The following is a 27998-nucleotide window of genomic DNA, read 5'->3' as shown; positions in this document are numbered from 1 at the left end:
ATTGAATTAGGTAGGGTACAATTCTTTATTCATTTGCTATGCTCTCCATGACCAATGGAGCTGTTCTCAGGGTCCTTATATATGACCTTGGTGTTCCAATTACATGAACGAGCGATTGACTTTGGAAGTCAATAAACTTCTAAAAAAATGATTTCCCCCTAGTAACACTCACTGTTCTGTCGTATTCCATGTCAGTCCTTGGAGTACCCGTTTTGTGAATAATATGAGCATTAATCAGATTTTGGGGAACTGAATCTTGGTGTTCCAATCACATGAATGCCAAGGTGTACTTCCCTGTTGGATAATCTATAAAATGGCTCAATTCAGCATCGGATCCTTGTTTTGTCACCATGATGGATTTCAACTACATGCTCCTCACTTTTGGACTGCTGATTTTCTCCTTTCAGGATGCCTCTTCTCAAGGTAGGTAGATATGACCTTTTCCCCCCCTCCTACCTGCAATCTGCTTGCAACTGCCCCTTTCTCTTCCAGGATATGATCAGAAGAACAGACCTGATGGTGGAGGAGCCCCCAGAATATGATATTGAATTTAAGGAAGTTGTTTTCTGGAATGGATCATCCAAGAGACACCGAATAAAAGTCCCTTTTCTGCCATATTTCAGTCACATCCATAACAAAAGCGCTTATAAACCACTCTGGTGTACTTTTGTAGCACTCTCTGAGCTGCTTCCGGAGTCAGCATATTGCCCCCAACAATATAAGTCCTTATTTTACCAACCTCAGAAGGATAGAAGGCTGAGTAAACCTTGAGTTGAGTCAACCTCAACATTTTTAGTTCAGTGGTAACCATTATGGGATGTGAGCATTTTAGGGAATCCAAGAAGCTGACACAGTATAAAAAAGCAGAACTAAACCTGAGTAAAAGCTTTCTTGTATTTCTGTGCATCAGCTTTCCTAGGAAGAAGATATGTTTTTTGTACATCAACAAGAAGTAACAGATGCAGAGCAAACTTTTTGGGCACTGCAATATGAACAACATATGAATTTTCCCTTAGCAAATACTGCAAAGTTATAAACATGGGTAAAGAAGGGTTCATGTATCAATTCTTTGGAAGAGGCCTACCACGCTCTCAACTTCCAGGTGTCTCCCCCCCCCCAAGGTTGAAAGCCCACCTCCAGAAGAGGTTTCTCTTTCAGTCCCCTGGAATACGAGCGGTAACCTTCCAGCAGATGGAAGGAGAGCCCCCCCTGATTACTTCCTCGGTCTATCCCGCAAGTCTGGGATCTCAGGAATGGGAGTATGGAAGCTCTGGGCCTCTTCTTGGGGGTGGAGCAGTTGGCATTGTCCAGGCTGCACTTCACTTGGTCAAAGAGCTTCCAATGGCAATTGGCAAAGACTCAAAATGGAGTTTTTTCGCTATGGTAAGGCAGGCAGCCTGTCTTCACTTTCTCTGGAGTTTTGGGAGCATTTCTATCGTCGTCGTTTCCATTATATATTCTGAAATATTCATGTTGCTCTTCACTCTGGAGTCATGCAGTGATCTTCTAGGTTTCCTTAAGAGGGACAGTCTTGTCTTATTTTCTTCTTTTCTCTTTCACCTGTATCTCCAGATGTGTGTCGACTTCCCGCAAACGTAGGACGATGCAAAGCTTCATTTGAACGTTTCTATTTCAATGCAGCAACTAAGAAGTGTGAGAAATTCGTTTATGGTGGATGTGGAGGGAATAAAAACAACTTTTTATCTTTGCAGCAATGCCAAGCGAGGTGTCCAAACCCTGGTAAGGAAGCAATTTTAATTGTTTAATTAAAACAAATGGCATTTCAGTCTTGTCTGTCAATCATTGTTCTGAAAACTCCTTAGTCCTAAAGTTACCTTGATCTCAGTTCTGCAATCCAGGCCCTGAACTAGCGAGAGGAGCTTATCAGCAAAATCAAGACATATTTTAAAATGGTAATAATGCAAAAAGAAAGTTCCTAAAGAAGTGCCATAAAGGTAGCTTTCTTGTTTTTATTCTTGTACTTGCAAAGAGCTATGTGAGCATTTCTGCACTCAATTGATAAAGGGGAGATCACATTTGAATTAAGCAAAATACTGAAAAATCAAAGAAAATTATGTATTCCTCACAGGAAGTCACTTCTAACGCATGCAATTCCTGGAGATGCCTTTGTTTGTCCAGACTGCCTTGCAATGCCTCATGAAAGAAAATGTATTATATACTATTAAAGCATGAAAATGTTTTCTGGAAAAATGTTACTATTCTGCATCCAAGTAGCAATGAATTTCCCTGCAAGATTTGAAGTGAGACTTGTCTCTAGACTGGGACTTCCCCCCCCCCACCTAATTATTCAGTTTTGAGAATTTCATTGGGACCATTCCTTTCCTACTGTGAAATATGGCATTATATATTATATCAGGACATCAGAAATAAAAGAAACAATGGAGGCACTTGTGATTGGAGAAAAAAACACACTAAAGTCCTTACATTATCTTGCCAATATTGAATATTCACGCTGAGGAGATGGGTGCCCTACAAAGTAGAGCAGACTAAGGATCTAATGATATACCTGCCTCTTCTACTGCTGATAACTTGACTTTGATTCTGTCTCCTTTCCCAGGGTAACATGGGCTCCAATTCCTGATCTCACTGATGGGACCCTTTGAGACACAGAGTGCATCCAGCAGCTGAGGAAGGAATCCAAACTTCCATGGGCTCTCCCACTGAAACATCTTGCATGCATCTGATTCTAAGCATACTCTTAAATAAACACACAAATGCTTTGAACATTCTCTCTCTTAACTATTATTTGCAATACTCCTTTTTATTCAGCCATTGTAAGACGAACACCCCAAAACAGAGCATTCTGTGAATATATCAGATACAGGGAATATGTGTTTTATGGTACAAGAGAACACGGAGCACATCAGACTGGCAGGAATATTTCCTTAGCCTCCTATCCTCAGTTAGCCCTTTGGAGGATGGTGAGAATGACTGCTGTATGTCTAAGGTTGGAAAAGCAGTAAATAATTCTTTTTCTATCTCTTTCAAGATGACTTCAATTTATTTCATAGACTATTTCTTACTTTTTCTTATGTTCTGTGTAGTACAGTGATGGTGACAGACCTCAAACTGAAAGCCCAAACCCACTTATGTAGCGTTGGGTGCCTGGTGGGTGTGCCCATTGGGTGGGTGTGGCTGCGGTGCTAACGGCAAACTGGGTGGGACTAAAAAGTTCAGTCAAACAATTCCAAGTTCGCGAGATCTTTTTTTCCCCGCGAGAAGTTGAAACGCGTGCCTGGCTGCGGAATTCTGGGAGTTGAAGTCAACCAGTCATGAAAGGGCCAGGTTTGAAGACCCCTGTGCTAGCACAAGTGTACTGAAGGCCCTTACTTCTGAACTTACGATTCCAACTTCATGAATGTCCAGCTCTATTTCTCCATAGTATAATTTAAAAAGGGGCTTGGCTGAGCATCAGGCACTGGTTCTCAACACCCGGATGCATTTCACTGCAGGCTCATTCAGACCTCTTCAGTTTCTGATTTCAGGATGCTTCTCCCTCATACATTGGTACCTTTTCCCAATGAATCCACAGCTGTGGGTATCCACACTCAAGAATGGTGACATTAAATATAATAAATCTCTCTCCTCTCTGATTACTAAATTGGCTTTAGAAAACAATTCCCTGGAATGGATGACCAGAGATACATTAAAAAAAACAACCTCCCTTTTCTGCATTATTCCCAGTCACCTCTTTCTTCTACTGGAGATTATGAGCAATGATTGGAGGAATGTTCTGTTATTATGAAAGGCTTTTAGGTAGATGAGAAAGGAGGAGCCCTTTTGGGGATGAGGAGATGATTCAAATTTTGGGGAGCTTGTGTTTCTAATAGAAAAAGGCTTCCCTCCCTCTCTCCCCACTTGACATTGTTATAATTGGGGGTGGAGAAAGGTGAATCCATTGCACTCCTGCTTTCTTGCTTATATTGTTGATTATTTGTATCTGAAATAGATAAAGGTGTTCTAAAATTTAAAAAAACCCAAACATTTAAGAACAACGTAAAAACTGAAATTTTCAAAGGACTAAAATTGCACATTGGTTGTATAAGTGCATAAAAGACACAAAGACACAGGAAATCCATCTGTGGGAATGTCTTTGCAGATCTTTTCTACAAATTTGGCACATGCAATGCTCTGGGAGACAGAAATGGTTGTGCAGTTCCATAATTGGCATGCTGCTTTGATGACCAACATCTGAACACACCTGTCCTTGGCTACCACAGGCCTTGCAGGAGTTAGGCATTAATCAAGATGAGTAGGAAAAGTTTGTCTCTGGGGTGGAGGGAGCTTGAGGAAAAGCAAACGTTCAAGCAGGAGGAAATAAGTCTGCTCCTTCCATACAAGGTGTAAAAGATGTGAGTTACACCAACAGATCCCTGGAATGGCTGTCACACTGATGGAGGAGGAGATGACTTAAAGATACTCTTGTGATCGTGCAGCAGCTTGGTCTCCTCATCAGAGGCTGAGCTGGCCATAAGACATGGTAAAATGTGTAGTAAAATTGGCTGATGCATATTGAAATGTTAATAATGTATTGAGATGCTGATAGAAAGATGGATGGGGGTTTGTGCTTAACTGTATGTCACAGTAATAAAAAATGGCTGTATAAGAGTGTGCTTTTGCCTACTTTTTTTTATATGGAACGGAAAGTTGGGAAGCGCGTCAGGAACACCACAGGACACTAAAGGCAGGGAAAAGGGATGCATAAACTATTTGTGCGGCAAGGCAAGTAAGAACAGGGTTAAGAGTTAGTGGGATGTAATGAATACAAAATGAATTAAAGTGGTTCAGTCAAGTAGAGTAAATTAATGGGAACAGAATTGCAAAATCAATACATGAAGAAAAAGCGAACGGTTCACGAGGAAGGCAAAGATTTAGACTATCACGCTTGCATTGGATGCAAGTCTGGAAAGAAAGAAATGAGAACATTTAAGACAGCAAAGCATGGAGATGGTAAAAACAATGGTGATTTACAAGGATACAAAGATACAGAGAGTGAGTTGAGGTAGTGAAAAGCTCTTTCCTTCTTATCACTTTCCTCATTCCTTCAATCGAAGTAGGGTACAATTCCTTACTCATTTGCTACACTCTATATAACACTGTTTATGGATGACCGGTGGAACTGTACTCAGGGGCCATAGATACGAGCTCCTTGTTCCAACTACATGAATGACCAGGACTACTTCCCTGCTGAGCAATCTATAAAATAGCTCAACGCAGCCACCAATATTTTCACCACCACGATGCATTCAAACTACATGATCCTTATTTGGGGACTGCTCATTTTCTGCTTTTTAGATGCAGGTAGATAAGACCTTTCTTCTCCCTCCACACCTACGTGCAATCTGCTTGCAAATGCTCCCTCCCACTCCAAAATATGATGACATTCAACAGACTTGATGCTGGAAGTCCCTCCGCCCAGAATATGATATTGATTTGAGAAAGCCATTTTCTGGAATGGATCATCCCAAACCCACAAAACAAATCTTCCTTTTTTGCAGTATTCCCAGTAAGTTCTGAATTCCGGGGTAACCATTTAAGGATGTGAGCATTATTCAAATGTTGGGGAACTGGAGATCTTAACATGGTACAAAAAGGCTAAATTAAATCTGAGTAGAGGCTTTCTTGCATTTCCTCGTATTAGCTTTCTTGCGAAGTAGAAATTCTTCCTAAAACCTACAGCTACTGTTTTTATGTATCAGTAAGGACAGCAGATGCAGAGCAATGTATTTTGGAACTGGAATATAAATAACATTTCAATTTTCCCACCCTAAGAAGATGCCACAAGTAGTTAAACCTGGATGAAGAAAAGATACATATGAAGTCTCTAGAAGAGGAGGGAAGGCAATGGCCCAACCACCCCTCCACTTCCAGGTGCCCCTTCCCCCGATGTTGAATCCCCAGCCCCACAAGGGACTTATCCTTCGATCTGCTGGAATACAAGCCCTAAACCTCAAGCAAAGGAAGGAATGCTCTCTCCGATGACTTTCTCAGCCCATCCCAGAAGACTGGGATCTGGCCAATGGGCTCCTGGATGCTCAGGGTTTCTTCTTAGGGGTAGAGTGCTTGTACTGGCCAGATTGTACTTCAGTTCCTTACGAGTCAAAATTGAGTATTGTTTTTTTTTTACTATGTTAGGGTAGTCAAAGTGGTTTCTATGAGGTTTGGAGAGAATTTCTCAGGATCTACTTTTCGGGTTGCCCTGCCCTCTGGAGTCAGAACACAGGATATTTTCATGCGACGATATTCAGAGTTTCCTTAAGATGGAGATAGACTGTTTCATTTTCTTCTTTTCACTTTCAGGTATATCTCTCAATACATGTCAACTTCCGAAAGTGGTAGGACCATGCAAAGCTTTTTTTCAGCATTTTTATTTCAATGCAGCAGCTCGGAGATGTGAGTTATTCATTTACGGTGGATGTAGAGGGAATGGAAACAACTTTGAAACTTTGAATCAGTGCAGAGCTAGATGTGACAAGTCTGGTAAGGAAGAATTTTTTAATCTTTGCCTTGGCACACAATTAAAACGAATGGCATGTCAGTCTTGTCTGTCAATCACTGATGTGAAAACGCTTTAAAGTCCTAAAGTTACCTTGATCTCAGTTCTGCAATCCAGGCCCTGAACTAGCGAGAGGAGCTTAGCAGTGGGCGCAACCAGCAAAATCAAGACATCTTTTAAAATGGTAATAATGGAAAAGAAATTTCCTAAAGAAGTGCCATAAAGGTAGCTCTCTTGTTTTTACTGTTTTTCCTGCAAAAAGTTATGTGAGCATTTCTGCACTCAATTGATAAAGGGGAATCACATTTGAATTAAGCAAAATACTGAAAAATCAAAGAAAATTATATATTCCTCACAGGAAAAGTCATTTGTAACACATATAATTCCTGGAGATGCCTTTGTTTGTTCAGACTGCCTTGCAATGCCTCATGAAAGAAAATGTATTATATACTATTAAAGCATGAAAATGTTTTCTGGAAAAATGCTACTATTCTGCATCCAACTAGCAATGAATTTCCCTGCAGGGTTTGAAGTGATACTTTCACTTGTTTCTAGACTGGGACTCCCCCCCCCCCCCACCAGCCAATTATTCAGATTTGAGAATTTCATTGGGACCATTCCTTTCCTACTGTGAAATATGGCATCATATATTACATCAGGACGTCATATTGTTAATAAAAAAGGTAATAAAAGAAACAATGGAGGCACTTGAGATTGGACAAAAACACACACTAAAGTCCTTACATTATTCTGCCAATGTTGAATATCCAAGCTGAGGAGATGACTGCCCCTACAAAGTAGGACATTGATCTGAAACCCCTTTAGTCCTAAAGTTAATTCCTGGAGATGCTTTTGTTTGTCCAGACCGCCCCGAAATGCTTCATGAAAGAAAATGTATTATATGTCATTGCAGCATGAAAATGTTTTCTGCTAAGGTGCTGCTATGCAAGTGGCAATGAATTTTCTTGCAATGTTTGGAGTTAGACTTCCACCTCTGAATAACAGTGTTGGAAGTAACCTTGGAGGTCTTCTAGACCAGCCCCCTACTCAGGCAAGAAACACTGCACCATTTGAGACAAATGGTTGTACAATATCTTTTTAAAAACCTCCAGTATTGGAGCACCCATAACTTCTGTGGACCTGCTATAGTCCTTTTCTACTTATTCACTTTTGATGACCGATCTGGCTCAATCTGTATAATTATCCTGGCAGCTAACCTCACTTGTCCTTTATTCCCCACCATCACTGCCCCCCTTTATTTGTGAAGGGTTCATAATTCTTGCTGCTGAGCTACATTATAGAGACCTACTTGTTTCCACTCTGTGTTTCTAGAAAGACAATCAACATTCGATTTTAGCACCACTCCTTTCCTGCTGCAAAACATGACATCACATACTAAATCAGATCATCGTATTGTTAGTAGAGATAAAATAAAGTAAGGAGCCCTTTGCTTGTAAAAGTTATATTTCTTTTTCTATTTGTTCCACACGCCTTCAACTGATTAAATGCACTGTTTCTTACTCTTTGCTATGTTCTATGTAGCGCTATTTAACCAGTATAAATGTGCATAGTTATAACACAACTGTACTTAAGGCCTCTACAGATGAACTCATAGTTCTAACTAAGATCATCTTTATTGTCATTTTTAACTGTGGGCACAATGGCACACATCAACAATGAAATTTAGTTGCCCGCTCTCAAAGTGAAACACATACATGACACACACCTAAAACATACTACATACAACATATGTGTAGACCCATACCCCCTACGTATAAAAGTAAAGTTTTCCCCGCACATGCGTGCTAGTAGTTTCCGACAATAAAATATTAAATACTGTCCATCTTGAATATATAATGGAAGGAGGAAGCCTGAGAGTTGACAAGGTAAATGCTGTATGGAATGAAACTATGGCTGAATCTGGATGTTCTGCTACGGATACCATGAAGCCTCCTCCCAGAAGGGAACAAGGAAAACAGGTCGTGAAGAGGATGAGTAGTGTCCCAGATAATCTTACGGTCCCTGCTCAAGCAATGCTTCTATGCTATGTCCTGGATGGAGGGGAGGGAACTGCCAAAGATCTTTTCGGCCATCCTCACCACTCTCTGCACCGCCTTCCTGTCTGAAGCAGGGATGCTTCCAAACCAGACTGTGATGCTGTGTGACAGGAGGCTCTCGATCGTCCCCCTGTAGAAAGTGGTCAGGACAGGGGAAGGAAGATGAGCTTTTCTCATGTGACACAGAAAGTGCAGACTCTGCTGTGCCCGCTTCACCCGATTCTCACTGCTGAGCGACCAAGCCAGCCTACTTGTTAGCTGCACACCCAAAAATGAATGTCCAGCTGTAATTGTCTATAGTACAATTTAAAAAGTGGCTTGACTCAGCCCCAGAATCTTGTTTTCAACAGCAGCATGAATTTCACTGCGTGTTCTGGTTTCAGGATGACTCTTGCCCAAATTTAGATACATTTTCCCAGCCAACACACAGCAGTGTCTTTCCAATACAACCTGGTCTCTCTCCACACCCAAGTGAGATGGCATTAAATAGAATAGATGATGGAAAGCCCCCTCCCCCAAATTTTGGATTGATTTTAGAAAACTGTTCCCTGTAATGTCTGGTCAGAGATACAGAAAATAATAACACTCCTTTTGGGATTATTCTGAGCTACTTCTTAAATTTGGGATAAGAATGGAGGATGGTATGGGCAATGCTTGGAGGTCTGTTCTGTTTTCTTGGCAGGCATTTAGGAAGATAAGGAAGAACACACATTTTGGGACAAGGGCATAATTCAAATTTTGGGGAAGTGGAGATCCCAAAAACAGTTTTAAAAGGCTAAACTAAATACAAGTAGAAGCCCTCTTGCATCTCCTTATGTAAGCTTTCATATGAAGAACATATGGACCTGGATCTACATCAAAAAAGAGCAGTAGATACAGAGCAATGTATCTGGGAACTGCAGTATAAATATGAATTTTCCCACCATAAGTAGATGCTGCAAATATTTAAACCTGGGTGAAGAAGGGTATCTGTGAAGTCTTTGGAAGGGGAAGCAAGGGAATGGCCCACCCTCCACTTCCAGGTGCCCTTCCTGCCAGTTTTGAACACCAGCTCCTTCAGTCTGCTGGAATACAAGCAGTAACCCTCAAGCATATGTGAGGAAAGCTCTCTTTGATGATCTTCTTAGTCCATCCCAGAAGTCTGGGATCTTATGAACGGGGTGGGTGGGTGGGTTGGAAGCTCCGGGCTTCCTCTTCGGGGTGGATCAGCTTGTGTCAGCCAGGCTGTACTTCAGTTCCTCTTAGGGCTTCCAATGGAGTGTTCTCATGATGGGAAGAGGGCAGTCCAAGTGTTTTCCCTTTGTCTGATTGTGGGGGAAGATTTCTCAGAATCTACTTTTCCAGTAAATGCTCAAATATTCATCTTGCCTTGCACTCTGGAGCCAGAACACAGTCTAAATTAAAGCTGGGATCTTCTTGGTTATCTTAACCATCTCCTTGTCTTCTTCAGCATTTTCAGGTACATATGCAGTTATATGTAAACTTTCGCGTAAAAAAGGACCGTGCAAAGCTGCTTTCGTTCGTTTTTATTACAACAAAAAATCTGGGAATTGTGAAAAGTTCATTTATGGCGGATGTAAAGGGAATAAAAACAACTTCCTTACTTTGACTGAATGCATAATGAAATGTCAATATTATGGTAAGGAAGCAACTGAAATCTTTGCCTTTGCACAGTATTGTAACAAATGCCATTTTAGTCTTGACCTCAACCATTGATCTAAAAACTCTTTAGTGAGCTGAACTTACCTTCGTCTCAATTTTGCAATCCAAGCCCTGGACTAGTGAGAGGAGAAACTGGGGCTTATCATGAGGCTCAGTCAGCAAAAAGGTAAAAAAGACCAAACAAATTTCATAAATAACTGCCATAAAGGTAGTTTTCTTGTTTTTATTATTTTCCTTGGAAACTGTTATGGGAGATTATTGCACTCAGTTGATAAAAGGGATCACTTTAGCATTAAATGCATACTGAAATATCAAAGGAAATTACTGGTATATCTTTCTCACACAAAAAGTCAGCGCAGTCATTCAGGAGCCCTGGTAGGGCAGTGGTTAGAATGCAGTATTGCAGGCTAATTTTGCCCACAGCCTGGAGTTTGATCCCCAGGGGCTCAAGGTTGACTCAGCCTTCCATCATTCCTAGATCAGTTAAATGAGGACCCAGATTGTTGGGAGCAATATGTTGATATTATAACCACTCAGAGAATACTGCAAAATACTGTGAAGCATTATATAAGTCGAAGTGCTATTGCAATTGCAAGCATATGTAATGCCTGGGAATGTTTTTCTTTGTCCAAATTGCCATGCACTGCTTCATTAAAAAATGTACCTGGCTCACATCCTATTTGACTGTTGTCTGTATAAGAGGGTGAGAGACAGGTATCTTGGTCTATAAACCCATTGGGATCCCCACATCAAAATAACTTAAGTTATTTTACCTTATATCCGGCCAGAACTTGAAAATAACATTTAACGTAGCACAGTACTTAAACAAAATGGTTTGGTTGAGATCTGCATATGTGGGACTGATTGGGGTAGATTGCAAGGGCGACTCCGAAATATAATGTTATCATATTTTATTTATTTTTATTTATTTATTTTATTACATTTATATACCGCACTTTCCCGGGCGGTTTACAGGGTAATTAAAAACCAAAAATACAAAAGTTAAAAACCAAGTTTAAAAAAGATTAAATTTATCCCTGTATAAATAAAACCCCAATTAAAATAAATTAATCCTCAGCCTGGGCCAGAGAGCTCGAAGAGCCAGGTCTTCAGGTCCCGGCGGAATGAATGGAGGTCGGGGGCAGTCCTAAGCTCCACGGGCAGCTGGTTCCAAAGGGCAGGCGCACCCACTGAGAAGGCCCTCCCCCTGGGTGTTATCCGCCGGCAGTCTTTAACCGGCGGCACCCTGAGAAGACCCTCCCTGTGGGAGCGCACAGGACGAAGGGAACTTGATGCCGGCAGCAGGTGTTCCCTCAGATATCCCGGACCCAAGCCATGTAGGCTATCTATATCTTAAATTATTGTTCATTATTACAATTTCATTTTAGATTGTATTTTATTACTATTTCATCTTAAATTGTGTTTTATTTTAATTCCATTTTAAATTGTATTTTATCAAATTCCATTTTATTTATTATTTATTTTTATTTATTATATTTTTATACCGCCCTTCTCCCGAAGGACTCAGGGCGGTGTACAGGGCAAATACAAAAACAGGATACAAAAGTTAACAGTGATTAAATAAATGCCCAAGGTTAAAACAATAATTAAGATGTATTAAAACCCCAACCCTTACCCATCAGACCAGGTCAGACTGCTCAAATAGATACATTTTTAGATTGTATTTTATAAATTGTATTTTATCAAATTCCATTTTAAATTGCCTTTATCAAATTTTAGTAACAATTTGTTGCTGGAACTTTGCACTTTGATATGGCCCACGGGCTAATCAATAATCAATAAAGACTAAAAGATTAAGAAATGTACTGTAACTTTAGAGGATTATATTACTTTGAAAAGGGTTTTTTTGCAAGATGCCAATGAATTTTCTTTCAGTATTTGGAGTGAGACTTCCATCTCTGTGGACCTGGCCATAGACAAAACTTCTTTTCTAATTATTCACTTTTGAGGACCTCACTCTATATAATAGAATTGGTGTCGAGCGCAGAAAATCAGGAATCCAGGCAGTTCAAATGGATACATAGATTCTCTCTACAACAATCTGATCTACTAATAGTCAAAGCAAACTGGTCAACAGAATTCAAAATGGACTGGATCGCTTGTGAGCACGAAGGAATTCTAGACTGAGGATTTATTTGACCTCTCTAAGGAACCAATGAAATATTGGCCTTTTTTTTTACTGTTGACAGCTTGATTTTTATTCTGTCTCCTTTCCAGGAAATATAATTCCTGTTCCCAGTATTAATCTCCCTTGAGAGATGGTGTTGATTCAGCAGCTGAGGAAGGAATTCAAACTTTCATGGACTCTCCCACAGAAACACCTTGCATGCATTGTGTTGTAAGCATAGTCTTAAATAAACATACAAATGCTTTGACAGGCTAATATGCAGTTTCCAAAATACTATTTGCACTGCTCCTTTTATTCTGTCAGGCCATCAGCCACATTGAAAATAAGGTAAAAAGGTGAAGGTTCCCTCGCACACACGTGCTAGTCGTTTCCGACTCTAGGGGCCGGTGCTCATCTCCGTTTCAAAGCCGAAAAGCCAGCGCTTGTCCGAGGACGTCTCCGTGGTCATGTGGCCGGCATGACTAGACGCCAAAGGCGCACGGAACGCTGTTACCTTCCCACCAGAGTGGTCCCTATTTTTCTACTTGCATTTTTACGTGCTTTCGAACTGCTAGGTTGGCAGAAGCTGGGATGAGTAACAGGCGCTCACTCTGTTGCGCGGCACTCGGGATTCGATCCGCCAAACTGCCGACCTTCTGATCGACAAGCTCAGCATCCTAACCCACTGAGCCACCGCGTCCCTTTACATTGAAAATAGGACACCCCAATACACAGTATTCAGTGAATGTATCAGATACGGGGAACATTGAAATGTGTTTTTGCTTGCTATTCCTCCCTCACAGTCACACTTTTAGAGATGGATCATTCAGAAATTCTACCCTATGGTTGAAGAATATTGAGAATGACGGGTGTACGTCTAAGGTTGTAAAATATTTTCTTTCCTAACTCTTTTGACATGGCTTCAATTTATTAAATGCAACATTTCTTAATCTTTGCTGTGTTTTTTAGCATGCTTAACTAGAAGGATGGTACGTAGTTGGAGCAGAACTGTCCTTAACAGTCCCTACCTATCAACTTGTGGTTTCAACTGCATGAAGGCCCAGCTGCATTTCCTGTAGTGCATATAAACAGTTGCTTGACTCAGCACCGGACACTTGTTCTCAACTCTTTCACTACTTGCTCATTCGGCTTTGTTTTCAAAATACCCCCTCACCCAAATCTAGGCACCTTTTCCAGCCCTATAGATCATTGTGTGTATCCACATACAACATGGCTTCCTTCCACACACAAGAATTAAATGGAAGAGATGGTGGAAAGCCCACCTCCCAAATGTTAGTCTGATTTCAGAAAACTGTTTTCTGGAAATAGCGCTCCCTTTTCTGCATTATTCTGAGTCACCTCTTTGTTCTAAGGTAAGCATGCAGGACAGTATCAGCAATGATTGGGGGACTGCTCCATTTTCATGAAAGGCATTTCATGAGACGACAGCATAATTCAAATTTGCGGGATCTGGTGCTTCTGATAGAAACAAGCTAAACTAAATCCATGGACAAACCCTAACCCTCCCTCCCTTCCCACCTGACATTATTATAATGGGGGGCGGGGGGCGGGCGGGCGGGAACGGTAACACTGAATCTGCAGATCCACTGCACTCCTGCTTTCTTGCTTATATTGTTTATTATTTGGAACTGAAATATAGAAAGATGCTCTTAAGTTCAAAAAACAAACATTTAAGAACAACATAAAAACTGAAATTTTCAAAGGACTAAAATTACATGCCGAGATGGTAGGAAGTGGGATAAGTGACTAAAAGACTAAAAAAGAGAGAGGGCGGAGGGAAAAAAAAAAAGAAATACACCTGTAGGAATGTCCATTACGGATCTGTTCAACAAATTTGGGACATGGAGTGTTTTGGGAGACAGGAACAGACATGCAGCTATATAACTGATATATTGCTTTCATGACCAATATCCAAACACACCCGTTTTAGCTATTACTGGCCTTACAGGAGTTGTTAGGCTTTAATTAAGATGAGTGGGAAGAGTTTGTCTATGGGGTGGAGGGAGCCTCAGGAAAAGCAAGAGACCGAGTAAGTGGAAACAAATCTGCTCCTTCCACACCAGGTATACAAGCTATAACTGAAGTCAACAGATTTCCAAGGGAGGGGCAGCTGTCACGTAAACAGAAGGGGATAATTTATGGATGCCACTTGTGATCCTGAGGAGTTACCGGGGGGGGGGAAAGAGGGGGGAAACATACATTTTAGAGGTTTTCACAGCCCAGAGTCACTTGGTTGAGATGGACTGCTATAAAAATTAAATAAATAAATTCAAATAATAAAATAAAATAAAAACAAATGTCATTCTCATACTCCACAACTGTTTTCCCTTAGAGATTTAGGAGGGGGGGCTTTCCTCATGCCTTCAATTTAATTTGGGTACAATTGCTTACTCATTTGCCATGCTGTATATAGCAATGCTTATGGGTAATTGGTGGAACTGTACTCAGAGTCCCTATTTATGACCTCCTTGTTCCAACTACATGAATGCCCAAGACTACTTCCCCATTGAAGAATCCATAAAATAGCTCAAATCAGCATTGGATACTTGCTTTCAACACAATGAAGAATTCGAACTACATGCTCCTCACTTTGGGCCTGTTCATTTGCTTTCAGGATGTCTTTTCTGCAGGTAGGTAGGTAAAACCTTTCTTTTCCCTCCACACTTACATGCAATCTGGCTGCAAATACTCCCTCCACTTCCAAGATATGATGACATTAACAACAGACGATGGAGGAGCCCTCAGAATATGGGATTGATTTTAGGAAGGTAGTTTCTGGAATGGATCATCCAAAACACACAGAATAAAAGTCCATTTTCTGCAATATTTCCAGTCGGTCCTTAGTTCTGGGGCAACCATTTTGGGATATCAGCATTATTCAAATTTTGGGGAAGAGGAAGTCCTGACACAGTATAGAAAGATTAAAGTAAATCTGAGTAGAGGTTTTTTTGCACTTCCTTCTATAAACTTTCCTATGAATCGTATATTCTTCTTAAAATCTTCTGCTATGGTTTTTGTAAATCAAAAAGGAGCAATAGATGCAGAACAATCTATTTGGGAACTGCAATAAAAAATAACATACGAATTTTCCCACCCTAAGCAGACGCTGCAAATACTTCTAATGGCAGATGGCACTGACTCAGAACATAGTGCTACGATCATGTGAGAGTAGTCAAAGGGCTTTCATTTCTCTGAGTTTGGGGGATAATTTCTCAGGACCTACATTTTTAGCAGACACTCAAATATTCACGTTCTCTTGCACTCTGGAGTCAGAACACAGTATGTGATAATGTTCAGGGTTTCCTTAAGAGGGACAGTTTGTCTTAATTTTATTATTTTCATTTTCAGTATACTCTGCCATATGTATAAATGTCCCAAAAGTAGGATCCTACACAACTCCCTCTCGCCGTTATCTTTTCAACGTAATAACTGCAATGTGTGAAAAATTTATGTATAGTGGATGTGGAGGGAATGAAAACAACCTCTTAATTATGGATGAATGCACAAAGAAATGTGAAAATGCTGGTAAGGAAGACATTGACATCTTTGCCTTGGCACACAATTAAAACAAATGAGATTTTAGTCTTGACCGTCAACCACCAATCTGAAAACTCTTCATTGAGCTGAGAACGGGACACGGAAGCACTGATTGGTTCAAAATTGGGAAAGGAGTCCGGCAAGGCTGTATACTGTCGCCCTGCCTATTTAACTTATATGCAGAGCACATCATGAGAAAGGCAGGGCTAGATGAATCAAAAGTTGGAATTAAGATTGCCAGAAGAAATATCAACAACCTAAGATATGCAGATGATACCACTCTAATGGCAGAAAGTGAAGAACTAAAGAGCCTCTTGTTGCGGGTGAAGAAGGAGAGCGCAAAAGTTGGGTTGAAACTTAACATTAAGAAAACCAAGATCATGGCATCCCGCCCTCTCAATTCCTGGCAAATAGATGGGGAAGAAATGGAGGTAGTGACAGATTTTATTTTCCTGGGCTCCAAGATCACTGCAGATGGGGATTGCAGTCAATAAATTAAAAGACGCTTCCTCCTCGGGAGGAAAGCCATGGCAAATCTAGACAGCACACTAAAAAGCAGAGACATCACCCTGTCAACAAAAGTGCGTATAGTCAAGGCTATGGTCTTCCCAGTTGCAATGTATGGCCGTGAAAGCTGGACCATAAGAAAGGCTGAGCGCCAAAGAATTGAAGCCTTTGAACTATGGTGCTGGAGAAGACTCCTGCGAGTCCCTTGGACTGCAAGGCGATCAAACCGGTCAGTCCTAGAGGAGATCAACCCTGACTGCTCTTTAGAAGGCTAGATCCTAAAGCTAAAACTCAAATACTTTGGCCACCTAATGAGAAGGAAGGACTCACTGGAGAAGAGCCTAATGCTGGGAAAGGTTGAGGGCAAGAGAAGAAGGGGACGACAGAGAATGAGGTGGCTGGATGGAGTCACTGAAGCAGGAGGCGTGAGCTGAAAGGGACTCCAGAAGATGGTAGAGGACAGGAAGGCCTGGAGGAACGTTGTCCACAGGGTCGCGATGGGTCGGACATAACTTCACAGCTAACAAAAACAACAACCACCTTCATCTCAGTTTTGCAATCCATTCCCTGGACTCGTGAGAGGAGAAAGTGGGAGATACCATTGGGCTTCATCAATAATCATTTAGAAAAGAAAAAGTACTGAAACAAATTTCATAAAAGTAAAAATTCCCATAAAAGTCGCTTTCTTGTTCTTACAGTTTTTCTTGCAAAAGGTTATGAGAGCATTTCTATACTTCACTGATCACTTTGGTATTAAATGCATATTTAAAAATCAGAGGAAATTGTATATCCCTCAAAGAAAAAGTCAGTTCAAAAATGTGGAAAGCCTAGAGACCTTTTTGTTTGTCCTAATTTCCCTAGCAGCTCGAAAGCATGTAAAAATGCAAGTAGAAAAATAGGGACCACTCCGGTGGGAAGGTAACAGCGTTCCGTGCGCCTTTGGTGTCTAGTCATGCCGGCCACATGACCACGGAGACGTCCTCGGACAAACGCTGGCTCTTCGGCTATGAAACGGAGATGAGCACCGGCCCCTAGAGTCGGAAACGACTAGCACGCATGTGCGGGGGAACCTTTACCTTTACCTTTAAGGATAGGATAGGACAGGACAGGACAGGACAGGACAGGACAGGACAGGATAGGACAGGACAGGACAGGACAGGACAGGATAGGATAGGATAGGATAGGATAGGACAGGACAGGACAGGACAGGACAGGACAGGACAGGATAGGATAGGACAGGATAGGACAGAATAAGCTAACATGAGATGAGATGATAAAATAAAAATATAATAACAACCACAACAGTAGTAGTAGTAGTAGTAGTAGTAGTAGTAGTAGTAAAGGAGGCACTTGTAATGAGACAGAAAAAACACTAAAGTCATTACATCATTCCACCAAATTCAATACTCACACTAAGGACGTGACAGTCTTATAGGGTAAAGTTGATTAAGGATCCAATGATATCCTGGCCTACTGCTGCCAGCTTGAATTTGATTCTGTCTCCTTTCCAGGGAAACGATGACTCTAATTCCTTATCTCTCTGATGGGATCGTTTAAGAGATGGGAGTGGATTCAGCAGCTGAGGAAGGAATCCAAAATTCCATGGGCTCTCCCACTAAAACATCAAATTCTAAGCATAGTCTTAAATAAACATACTTTGACATGCTAATACATTTTTTTGAAATAGTATTTGAACCACTCCTTTTATTCTATCATGCCACTGACAACATTGCAAACAGGACACACCAATGCAGAATATTCAGTAAATATATCAGATGGGGAGAATATTCAAATACATCTTATGGTAATAGAGAATGCTGAGGATCTGATCTGGTAGGAATAATTGCATTGCCAGACAAGCAACCCTTTTGAGATGGGTCAGAAACTCCACCCGATGGTTGAAGGATAGTGAGAATGATTGGTGTGTGTCTAAGTTTGCAAAAGATGTTCTAGCTCTTTCCAGGTCTTTAATTTATTAAATGCAACATTGCTACACTAAGCTGTTTTCTTCAGCACTGTTTAACCAGTATGAGGATGTGTAGTTATACCAGAACTGTACTCATGATCCTTACCTATCCACTCATTGTTCAAACCATATGAATGTCCAGCTGCATTTCATACAAAGCAGCGGTCCACAATCTTTCCAGCTCTGCAGACTACTTGGATATGCAGCAACTAAGTCCCTCGTTCGGAAGAGCTTTATTGACTCCTAATAACACTCCCTGCTCACTAGTATTCCCAGTCGGGCCTTGGAGTAACCATTTTTGAATGTGAGCATTAATCAGATATCGGGGAACTGGACCTTGGTGTTCCAACCACATGAATGCCCAGGTGTACTTCACTCTTGGATAAGCTATAAAATGACTCAACTCAGCATTGGATACTTGTTTTCATCACCATGATTTGTTCAAACTGCGTGCTCCTCACTTTTGGACTGCTCATTTTCTGCTTTCGGGATGCCTCTTCTGTAGGTAGGTAGCAAGAACTTCCTTGTCCTTCCATACCTATGTGCATTCTGCTTGCCACTGCCCCTTTCTCTTCCAAGCTACGAACACATGAACAACAGACCTGATGTTGGAGGGACCTTTAACACATGGGATTTACTTTAGGAAGCCAGTTTCTGGAGTAGAACATTCGAACCAAACAGAATAAAAGTCCCTTTTCTGCAGCATTCTCTGTCAGTCCTTAGTTCTGGGACAATCATTTTGGGATACGAGTATTTTTCAAATTTGGGGGAAGTGGAGATCTTGACACAGTATAAAAAGGTTAACAAAATGTGAGTAAAATTTTGTTGTATTTCCTTTTAGATATATCCCTTTATATATTATCCTATGAATAATATATTCTTCCTAAAAACTACAGCTACAAGGAGCAACAGATGCAGAGCAATGTATTTGGGAACTGGAATCTACACAACATGTGCATTTTCCCACCCTAAGCAGATGCCACAAATATTTAAACCAGGTTGAAGAGAAGGTATATGTGAAGTCTTTGGAAGAGGAGGAAAAAGGCTGGTCCCATCACCCCTCCACTTCCAGGTGCCCCTTCTGCCCGTGTTGAATGCCCAGCTGCAGAAGGGGTTCCTATTTCTGTCTGCTGGAACCCAAGCCCTAACCTTCAAGCAAATGGGACAAAAGCTCTTCCTAATGACTTTCTCACTCGAGACTGTCTTATTTTCTTCTTTTCAGTTTCAGGTCTATATCCCGGAAAATGTCTAAAAATCCCTACAATAGGATGGTGTATGTCTCCTTCTGCTCGCTATTTTTTCAACTCAGCAACTCAGATATGTATGATGTTCACTTATAGTGGATGTGGAGGGAATGACAATAACTTCTTATCTTTGAACAAATGCATAAAAGAATGCCAAAGATTTGGTAAGGAAGAAATTAAAATCTTTTCCTTGACGCATGGGTCCCCAAAGCCTTGTCCGTGGACTGGCATGGCAGCCAGGCCACACAAATAAGTGAAGCCCCATCTGCTGGATGCAGGCAGCACACAAAACCATGCCCCCTCTGATCTATGGAACAATCTTTAACCACGGAATCGGTCCCTGGTGTCCAAAAGGTTAGGGGTCTCTGCCTTGGCACAAAATACACACACACACACACACACACACACATAAATACACACACACACACACACACACACACACACACACACACATCATAACCTTTCCCATTAATAATATGTTCTTCCTAAAACCTACAGATACTGTTCTTTGTACATCAACAAGATTCAGAGCAATGTATATGGGAACTGGAAAATAAACAATATATGAATTTTGCAACCCTAAGCAGACGCCCCAAATACTTAGACCTGGTTGAAGAGAAGGTACATTCAAACTCTTTGGAAGTGGAGGAAAGAGAATGGCCCACTCACCCCTCCACTTTCATGTGCCTCTATTCCCAATGTTGAATTCCCAGTTCTAGATGCATTTGCTCTGTCTTTCTGCTGGAGTACAAGCCCTAACCTTCAAGCAAATGGGACAAAGCTCTCCCTGATGACTCTCTCAATCCATCCCAGAAATCTGGGATCTCAGGAATGGGAGTTTGGTGCCTCTTCTTAAGGGTACAGCAGTTTGTGTCAGGCTGCCATTCAGTTCTTTGAGGACTTCTAATGGCCACTGCCAATGACTCAAATTTGAGTTTTCTCACTATGTTAGGGCTGGCAACTTGTTTTCACTTTTTCTGAAGGTTGGAGCAGATTGCTCAGGATCTACTTTTCCAGTAGATGCTCAAATATTCACACTGCCCTGCACCCTGGAGTCAGAACACAATATATATTCATGCAATGATTTTCTGGATTTTTTTAAGAGGGACAGTCTATCTTTTTTTCTTCTTTTCACTTTCAGGTGTAAGTCCAGGGATATGTAATCTTCCTGCAAAAGTAGGAAGGTGCAAAGCTTCATTTCGTCGTTTTTATTTCAACACAGCAACTAAAAACTGTGAGGAATTCATTTTTGGGGGTTGTGGAGGAAATGGAAACAACTTTCTAAATTGGTTTCAGTGCAGAGCTACATGTCAACGTTCTGGTGAGTAGGCAATTTTAATTTTTGCCTTGTTACACAATTAAAACAAATGGCATTTTAGTTTTGTCCGTCAATCGTTGATCTGAAAGCTCTTGAGTCCCAAAGTTATCTTGATCTCAGTTCTGCAATCCAGGCCCTGAACTAGGGAGAGGAGCTTATAAGTGGACACAATCAGCAAAGTCAGATCTTTTAAAATGGTAAAAATGCAAAAAAGAAATTTCCTAAAGAAATGCCATAAAGGTAGCTTCCTTGTTTTTACTGTTTTTCTTGCAGTTATGTGTCTGCACTCAATTGATCAAGGGGGATCACTTTGGAATTAAGCAAAATACTGAAGAATCAAAGAAAATTATAGATTCCTCACAGGAGGACTGTGTAGAGAGAGTTTCCTCCTTTAAATTTCTGGGAGTCTACCTCTGTGAAGATCTTACCTGGAAAGTTAACACAACCCAGGTGGCTAGAAAGGCCCAATAGAGGCTTCACTTTCTTAGGGTCTTGCAGAAGAACAGGGTAGAACAACAGCTAATGACCCTCTTTTACCGGTCTACTATAGAGAGCGTCCTCTCGTATGGTATTGTGGTTTGGTATACTGGTCTAACAGCCGCGGACAGGAAAGTATTACAGAGGGTAGTGAGCACAGCACAAGACATTGTGGGCTCTCCCCTGACACCACTGGATGACCTCGCCAGGGCTCGTTGCCTTGGAAGAGTGAGGAAGATTCTCAGGGATGACTCACACCCTGGACGGTATCTCTTTACTCTCCTACCATCCGGTAGGAGATATAGGAATATAGCCAGCCGTACCAACAGGCTGAAAAATAGCTTTTATCTGTGGGCTGTTAGGCTTTTAAATGGGACATAATCTTATGCAGAATTGACTTGGGAGACCGGTGTGTGGTGTAGTTGGTTCACATGGTGTGGTAGGACGGAGGGTTTGTTGTCACTGTGTGTTGGGGGGAGAGAGCACCGGGGGAGGCTCAGCTAATCTCAATGTACACATGTTGTACTTTGACAATAAAGGTTTATTATTATTATTATTAAAAGTCACTTCTAACATGTGCAATGCCTGGAGATTTTGTGTGTTCAGACTGCCTTGCAATGCTTCATGGAAGAAAATATATTATATATCATTACATCGTGAAAATATTTTCTGGCAAGATGCTACTATTCTGCATTCAAGTACGAATGAATTTTCTTGCAGTGTTTGGAATGACACATCTTATGTTTGTGCACCTGGCTTCTTTTCTAGTTATTACCTTTTGAGGACCTGTCTGCTTCACTCTGTAATAGACCTGGCATCTTTTGAGTATAGTGGCAACTCTCCTAACTCATCCTATTCCCTCTGCTACCGCTGTTCCCTTTATTGAGCTAAATTATAGAGACCTACTTGGTTCCAACCTTTATAGAAAGAGAACAAAAATTCAATTTTGGGAATCCACCATAAGTAGACTCTGCAAATACTTAAATTTGGGTGAAGAGAAGGTCCAAGTGAAGTCTTTGGAAAAGGAGGAAAGGGAATGGCCTACCACCCTTCCACTTCCAGGTCCCCTTCCTCCACGTGTTGAATGTCCAGCTCCAGAAGGGGTTTCTATTTCTGTCTGCTGGAATACAAACCGAAACCTTTTAGCAATTGGGAGGAAACCTCTCTCATGAGCTTCTCAGTTCATCCCAGAAATCTGGGATCTCAGGAATGAGGATCTTGTGCCTCTTCTTAGCAGCACAGCAGCTCTTTGAGGCAATGCTCAACTTCTACCATGCATTCCTACCACATAAGGCAACAATAGCAGAACCCCTACACAGGCTATTAGACAAACAGACAACTTGGAACTGGTCTACTGCCCACACAGAAGCATTCAATGCACTAAAAGGACTGTTGGCAGGAAATGCCACAGTCACACATTTTGTGGAAACCAAACCAATCTGCATCGCATGTGATGCATCCCCCTATGCGATAGGAGCAGTGCTCAGTCATCTGGAGGAGAACGGAACACAGGCTCCCATTGCTTATTACTCCAGGACCCTGTCAGCAGCCGAAAGAAATTATGTTCAGATAGACAAAGAGGCGCTGGCAGTGGTTGCTGGAGTCAAGAATTTCCACGATTACCTTTACGGAAGGGACTTCACAATATTCACTGATCACAAACCATTACTAGGACTATTTACAACAGACAAACACCTCAGATCCTGTCACCCAGAATGCTGTGCTGGTCCATCTTCCTGTCAGCCTACTCTTGTAAATTAGTACACACACCAGGTAAGGAGATGGGGCACGCTGATGGCCTCAGCAGATTCCCACTAAGGGACATAGAACCAGACCCAGCACTGGCAGCCCAAATACTGGCTATTCAAGATCTGCCAGAATGCCCCCTCAACGCCAAAGACGTGGCTGCAGAAATACCCAAAGATAAAATTCTGTGCCGGGTACACTCATGGGTGAGCACAGGGTGGCTGGACAAATCGCAAGGCCAGGAGTTTGTAGCATACTTCTCCAGAAGACACGAATTGTCCACCCATAGGGGATGTCTGTTATGGGGAAGCCAGGTCATCATACCACAAGGGCTAAGGGAAAGAATCCTACAGTCCTTGCATGAGGGCCACCCAGGGATAGTAAGAATGAAGGCACTGGCCAGGAGCTATCTCTGGTGGCCTGGGCTGGACAAGGAGATAGAAGGGCTAGTAGCAGGGTGTTACACTTGCCAAAGATCACGTACTAAGCAGCCACACGTCCCAATACACAAATGGGAAGAGACACACACCCCATGGTCCAGGGTGCACATTGACTATGCGGGACCATTCCAAGGCCATACGTTCCTTGTCGCAGTGGACAGCCACTCAAAATGGCTAGAAGTGGTACCTGTAGGTAACATGACCACTGCAGGGGCCATTCAAGTACTCAGGGGCCTGTTTGCAACTCATGGGCTCCCTGATGTGATAGTATCAGATAACGGAACACAGTTTACTTCATCGGACTTTCAGGTGTTCCTGAGGACCTTGGGCATTAGACATGTCACCTCTGCCCCCGTTCACCCGGCCAGTAATGGGTTGGTAGAACGTTTTGTATGCACAAGAAAAAACGCCCTCAAGCGCATCATACAAAGGGACTGGAAGCAACGACTGGCCACCTTCCTGTTTCACCAACATTCCACACCCTGCGCCGCAACAGGTAAAAGCCCAGCAGAACTCTGATGGGGCAGGCGCCTAATAACCACACTGGACAGACTCCACCCAGACAGAGTGGCTGCAGACGCCGGAACCCCAAGCCTCAACAGAGTGTTCAACCAGGGAGACACCATCTGGGCTAGGAACTATGGCACAGGTCACCCATGGGTACCAGGGGAGATATTGGACTAAACGGGGCCCCTTTCTTACAACGTAAGGGTGGAGGGGGGACTCCAGTGGAGGGGGCACCTGGACCAATTGAGACCTGAAAAGATCCTGGAGGGAAATCAGGAGATGGAGCCGGAGGAAGTGGAGCCACCACGACCACAACCCAGGATGGACACAAGGGGGTCACAAGGTCAAGCCTGCTCCAGGCGAGGGCAGGACAAGGGGAACAGGGCAACCGATGACACAACCTCCAGGCCCACAGAGCCCACGGAAACCACATCACCCACACCAACACATAGCAGGCCACCACACCAACTGGCTCGGCCGGAAAATAATAAAAGAGACTCAAACAACAATACGCCAACAGGTGGGCCAAACCTGAGAAGATCCAACAGAACACACAAGGCCCCAGTCTACCTCTCTGACTATGTACGGACCTAAGGGGGAGGGCGAGGAGAATAATAAAAATTGTAAATATTGTATATAGTTGTGAGAAAGGAAATGGGCAGGGGTTAGCTCCTCACTATGGGGGAAAGGGTGTAGTGTATGCAGTCTCAGCATACACAGGCTAAGCTCAGCAGGAGGTGCGGGGATGGACAGCTCCAGGCTATAACCGCATTTGGCAGGAAAGCCTGGTTTAAACAAGTTTGACAGCCCCGGGCTATAGCCAGTCCTGGCAGGAAGCCAGGGTTTAAATCTATTGGCTACCTGCACTGGCGGGAAGCCTAGGTTTGAATCTATTGGTTGGCATTCACCTGGGCAGGTATAAAGGTACGCCAGGTAACCCCTTTGGAGCTAGCGTGAATCCTCACTACAATAAAGACTCGCTGCACACCATCCTGAGCGTCCTTAATTTGTGAGACCACGCGATTCAACAATGAGCTTCTCAGTTCATCCCAGAAATCTGGGATCTCAGGAATGAGGATCTTGTGCCTCTTCTTAGCAGCACTGCAGCTCTTTGAGAACTTCTAATGGCAAGTGGCAAAGACTCAAATCTGAGTGTTCTCGCCATGTTAGGCTAGGCAAATTGTTTTCACTTTTTTTGACGTTTGGAGTGGATTGCTCAGGATCTACTTTTCTAGTAGATGCTCAAATATTCACTCTGGATATATTTTCATGTGATGATCTTCTGGCTTTCCTCAAAAGGGACAGTCTGTCTTATCTTCTTCTTTTCACTTTCAGTTCTATTTCCTGAGAAATGTACACTTCGCCCAAGAATAGGACCGTGCACATCTCCTGTTATTCACTATTTTTTCGACACAGTAACTGGAACGTGTATACCGTTTGTTTTTAGTGGATGTGGAGGGAATGAAAACAACTTCTTAACTTCGGAGGAATGCCTAAAAGAATGCAAACCTACTGGTAGGGAAGTTTTGCAATCTAGGTTCTGAATTAGTATTGGGGGAAACTGGGGCTAATCATTGGGTTCAATCAGTAATCATTTAGAAAGTTAAAAACACCAAAAGAAATTTCATAAATAAGTGCCCTAAAATTAACCTTTTGTTTTTATGCTTTTCCCTGCAAATCGTTATGTGGGCATTTCCACATTCAAATGGACAACGAGAATCACATAGCGATTACACACACTATCAAAAAATCTATCTTTGACAACTTGATTTTCACTGTCTCCTTTCCAGGGTAACACTGACTACAATTCTTGATTGGATTGATAGAATCCTTTGAGAGGGGCTGGATGCAGCAGCTGAGGAAGGAATCCAAACTTCCATGGAATTTCCCACTGAAACACTTTCCATGCATTGAATTCTAAGCATTCTCTTAAATAAAATACAAACACTTTGACATGCTAACATGCATTTTCTGAAATACTATTTGCACTACTCCTTTTATTCTATCACACCATTGACAAGATTCCAAACAGGACACCCCAATAAAGAATACTCAGTGAATATATCAGATAGACAGAATATTCAAATACATCTTATGGTAATACAGAATGCCGAGCATCTGATCTGGCAGGAATATTTGCTTGGCCTTCCTTCCACACAGCCAACCCTTTTGAGATGTGTCAGGAACTCCACCCGATGACTGAAGGGTAGTGAGAACAACTGATGTGTATCTAAGGTTACAAAACATGTAAGGTATTTCCTTTTCTTTCCACATGTCTTTAATATATTAAATGCAACATTGCTACACTAAGCTATGTTTTCTTCAGCACCATTTAACCAATATCAGGATACGTAGTTATACCAGAACTGTACTCATGGTCCCTACATATCTACCCCATTGTTCAAACCATGTGAATCTCCAGCTGCATTTCCTACAATGCAGAGATCCCCAATCTTTCCAGCTCTGTGGACCAGTAGGGTTAGCGGCAGCTGCGGTTGCGGGGGAGAAGGGATGGTTTTGTACAAGCAGTGGAAGTGGAGTTTTGTTCGCTCGCCCATTTCTTGCGCAGCACGGTTCTCAATGGTTGGGGACCCCTGCAATAGTGCAAGAGCCCAGGTAAGGGGAAACACATCTGCTCCTTCCACACCAAGCACCAAGATGTGAGTGTGAACCACAGATTCCCGAGGGGGGGACAGCTGTCACATAAATGGGAGGAGATAATTTAGGGACGCTACTAGTGATATTGAGATTTTTGGGGGTGGTGGTGGAGTGGAACAACATACATACATTTTAGAAGAGTTTGCAGCCTAGAGTCAATTAGTTGATATGGACTGCTATAAAAATTAAACAAACAAAGAAATAAAAATAATAAAATTTTCTTCTCATAGCCATCAACATCTTTCCTTTGGGAATTTGAAGAAGGGGAGTGAAAGTGATGTAATGGCACATCGGAATGATCTTGGAAAATGAGGGGAAAAAATGGCTACCTAGCTAAGGATCAGATAAATGCCGGGGGAAGCCCATAACTAAATAACAAGCAGAAAAAGAAAATTAGAAGAGGTTCACTCTAACGTATCAGGTGGTTAAAATGCGACAGTGGGAGATTCGTACTTTCAGACTTGCGAGATTCTCTTAACGCAGCCTTACAATAAAGTGGAATAAGCTCACCATTTCTCCTCTCTGGTTTACTTGGGGCGGGTGGGGGAGGGGGAGGCTTACGTCAGGCCAGAGTCAAAGTCACAAGGTTTCAGATCGGAAGGAAAGGCACACGGAGTCTGGGTAAGCAATCGGCTGTTGCCATGCTCTTCTTAAACAGAAGCAGCCCCAGTGCTGCTTATTTGGAGGAATGAGGTTCCTTTTTTGCAAGGAGCCTGGCAGAATGTTCTTGCTCTGCTCTGCTCTTCCGTCCCAGTGGTGCACCCTTGCTCAAACTCCTCGTCTTCAGATAGCAATAGCAGCACCAGCACCACAAGCACTAATTTCTGGGCAGCACAATTTCGTCATCCTTCAGCAACTCAGGCAGCAGTTCATCCGGGTTTTAAGGAATGCTTATTGTTGGTCTATCAGAGGTAGAGCTGGCCATAAAACTTTGCAAAAATGTGTAGTAAAAATGGGATAACACTTTTAAGTTTGAACATATTTAAATGCTGTTAGACAGTTGGATAAATGTTTGTGCTCGCCTATATGTCATTGAAGAAAGAAAAAAATGACTGTAATAAGAATGTGCTTTTGTCTATTTTGTTCTAGGGAACTGAAAGCTGGGAAGCCTGCAAGGAAAACCCAGGAAGCTAAACACAGGGAAAAGGGCTGCGTAAACTGTTTGTATGGTAGAACAACAAGCCATAAAGTCAAGACTTTGTGTTGTGAAATG

The 27998-nt window shown here is 42.1% G+C and overlaps 1 protein-coding gene across 1 annotated transcript in view; it reads left to right on the top strand.

The window, feature by feature from the left end:
• Nucleotides 1-350: 350 nt before the first annotated feature.
• Nucleotides 351-27998, top strand: part of LOC310644123 (carboxypeptidase inhibitor SmCI-like) — a gene marked incomplete at its 5' end in the record, with an annotated part of 32396 nt that continues 4748 nt past the window's right edge. The window contains 2 exons of the mRNA XM_083368894.1: nt 351-423; nt 10025-10213. Of these exons, the coding sequence (XP_083225020.1) occupies nt 351-423; nt 10025-10213 (262 nt within the window). The remainder of the gene's footprint in view (nt 424-10024; nt 10214-27998) is intronic.

Source organism: Vipera ursinii, assembly GCF_947247035.1.
Source record: "Vipera ursinii genome assembly, chromosome: 8".
Taxonomy (NCBI): Eukaryota; Metazoa; Chordata; class Lepidosauria; order Squamata; family Viperidae; genus Vipera; species Vipera ursinii.
This window is presented reverse-complemented; position numbering and strand designations above follow the sequence as displayed.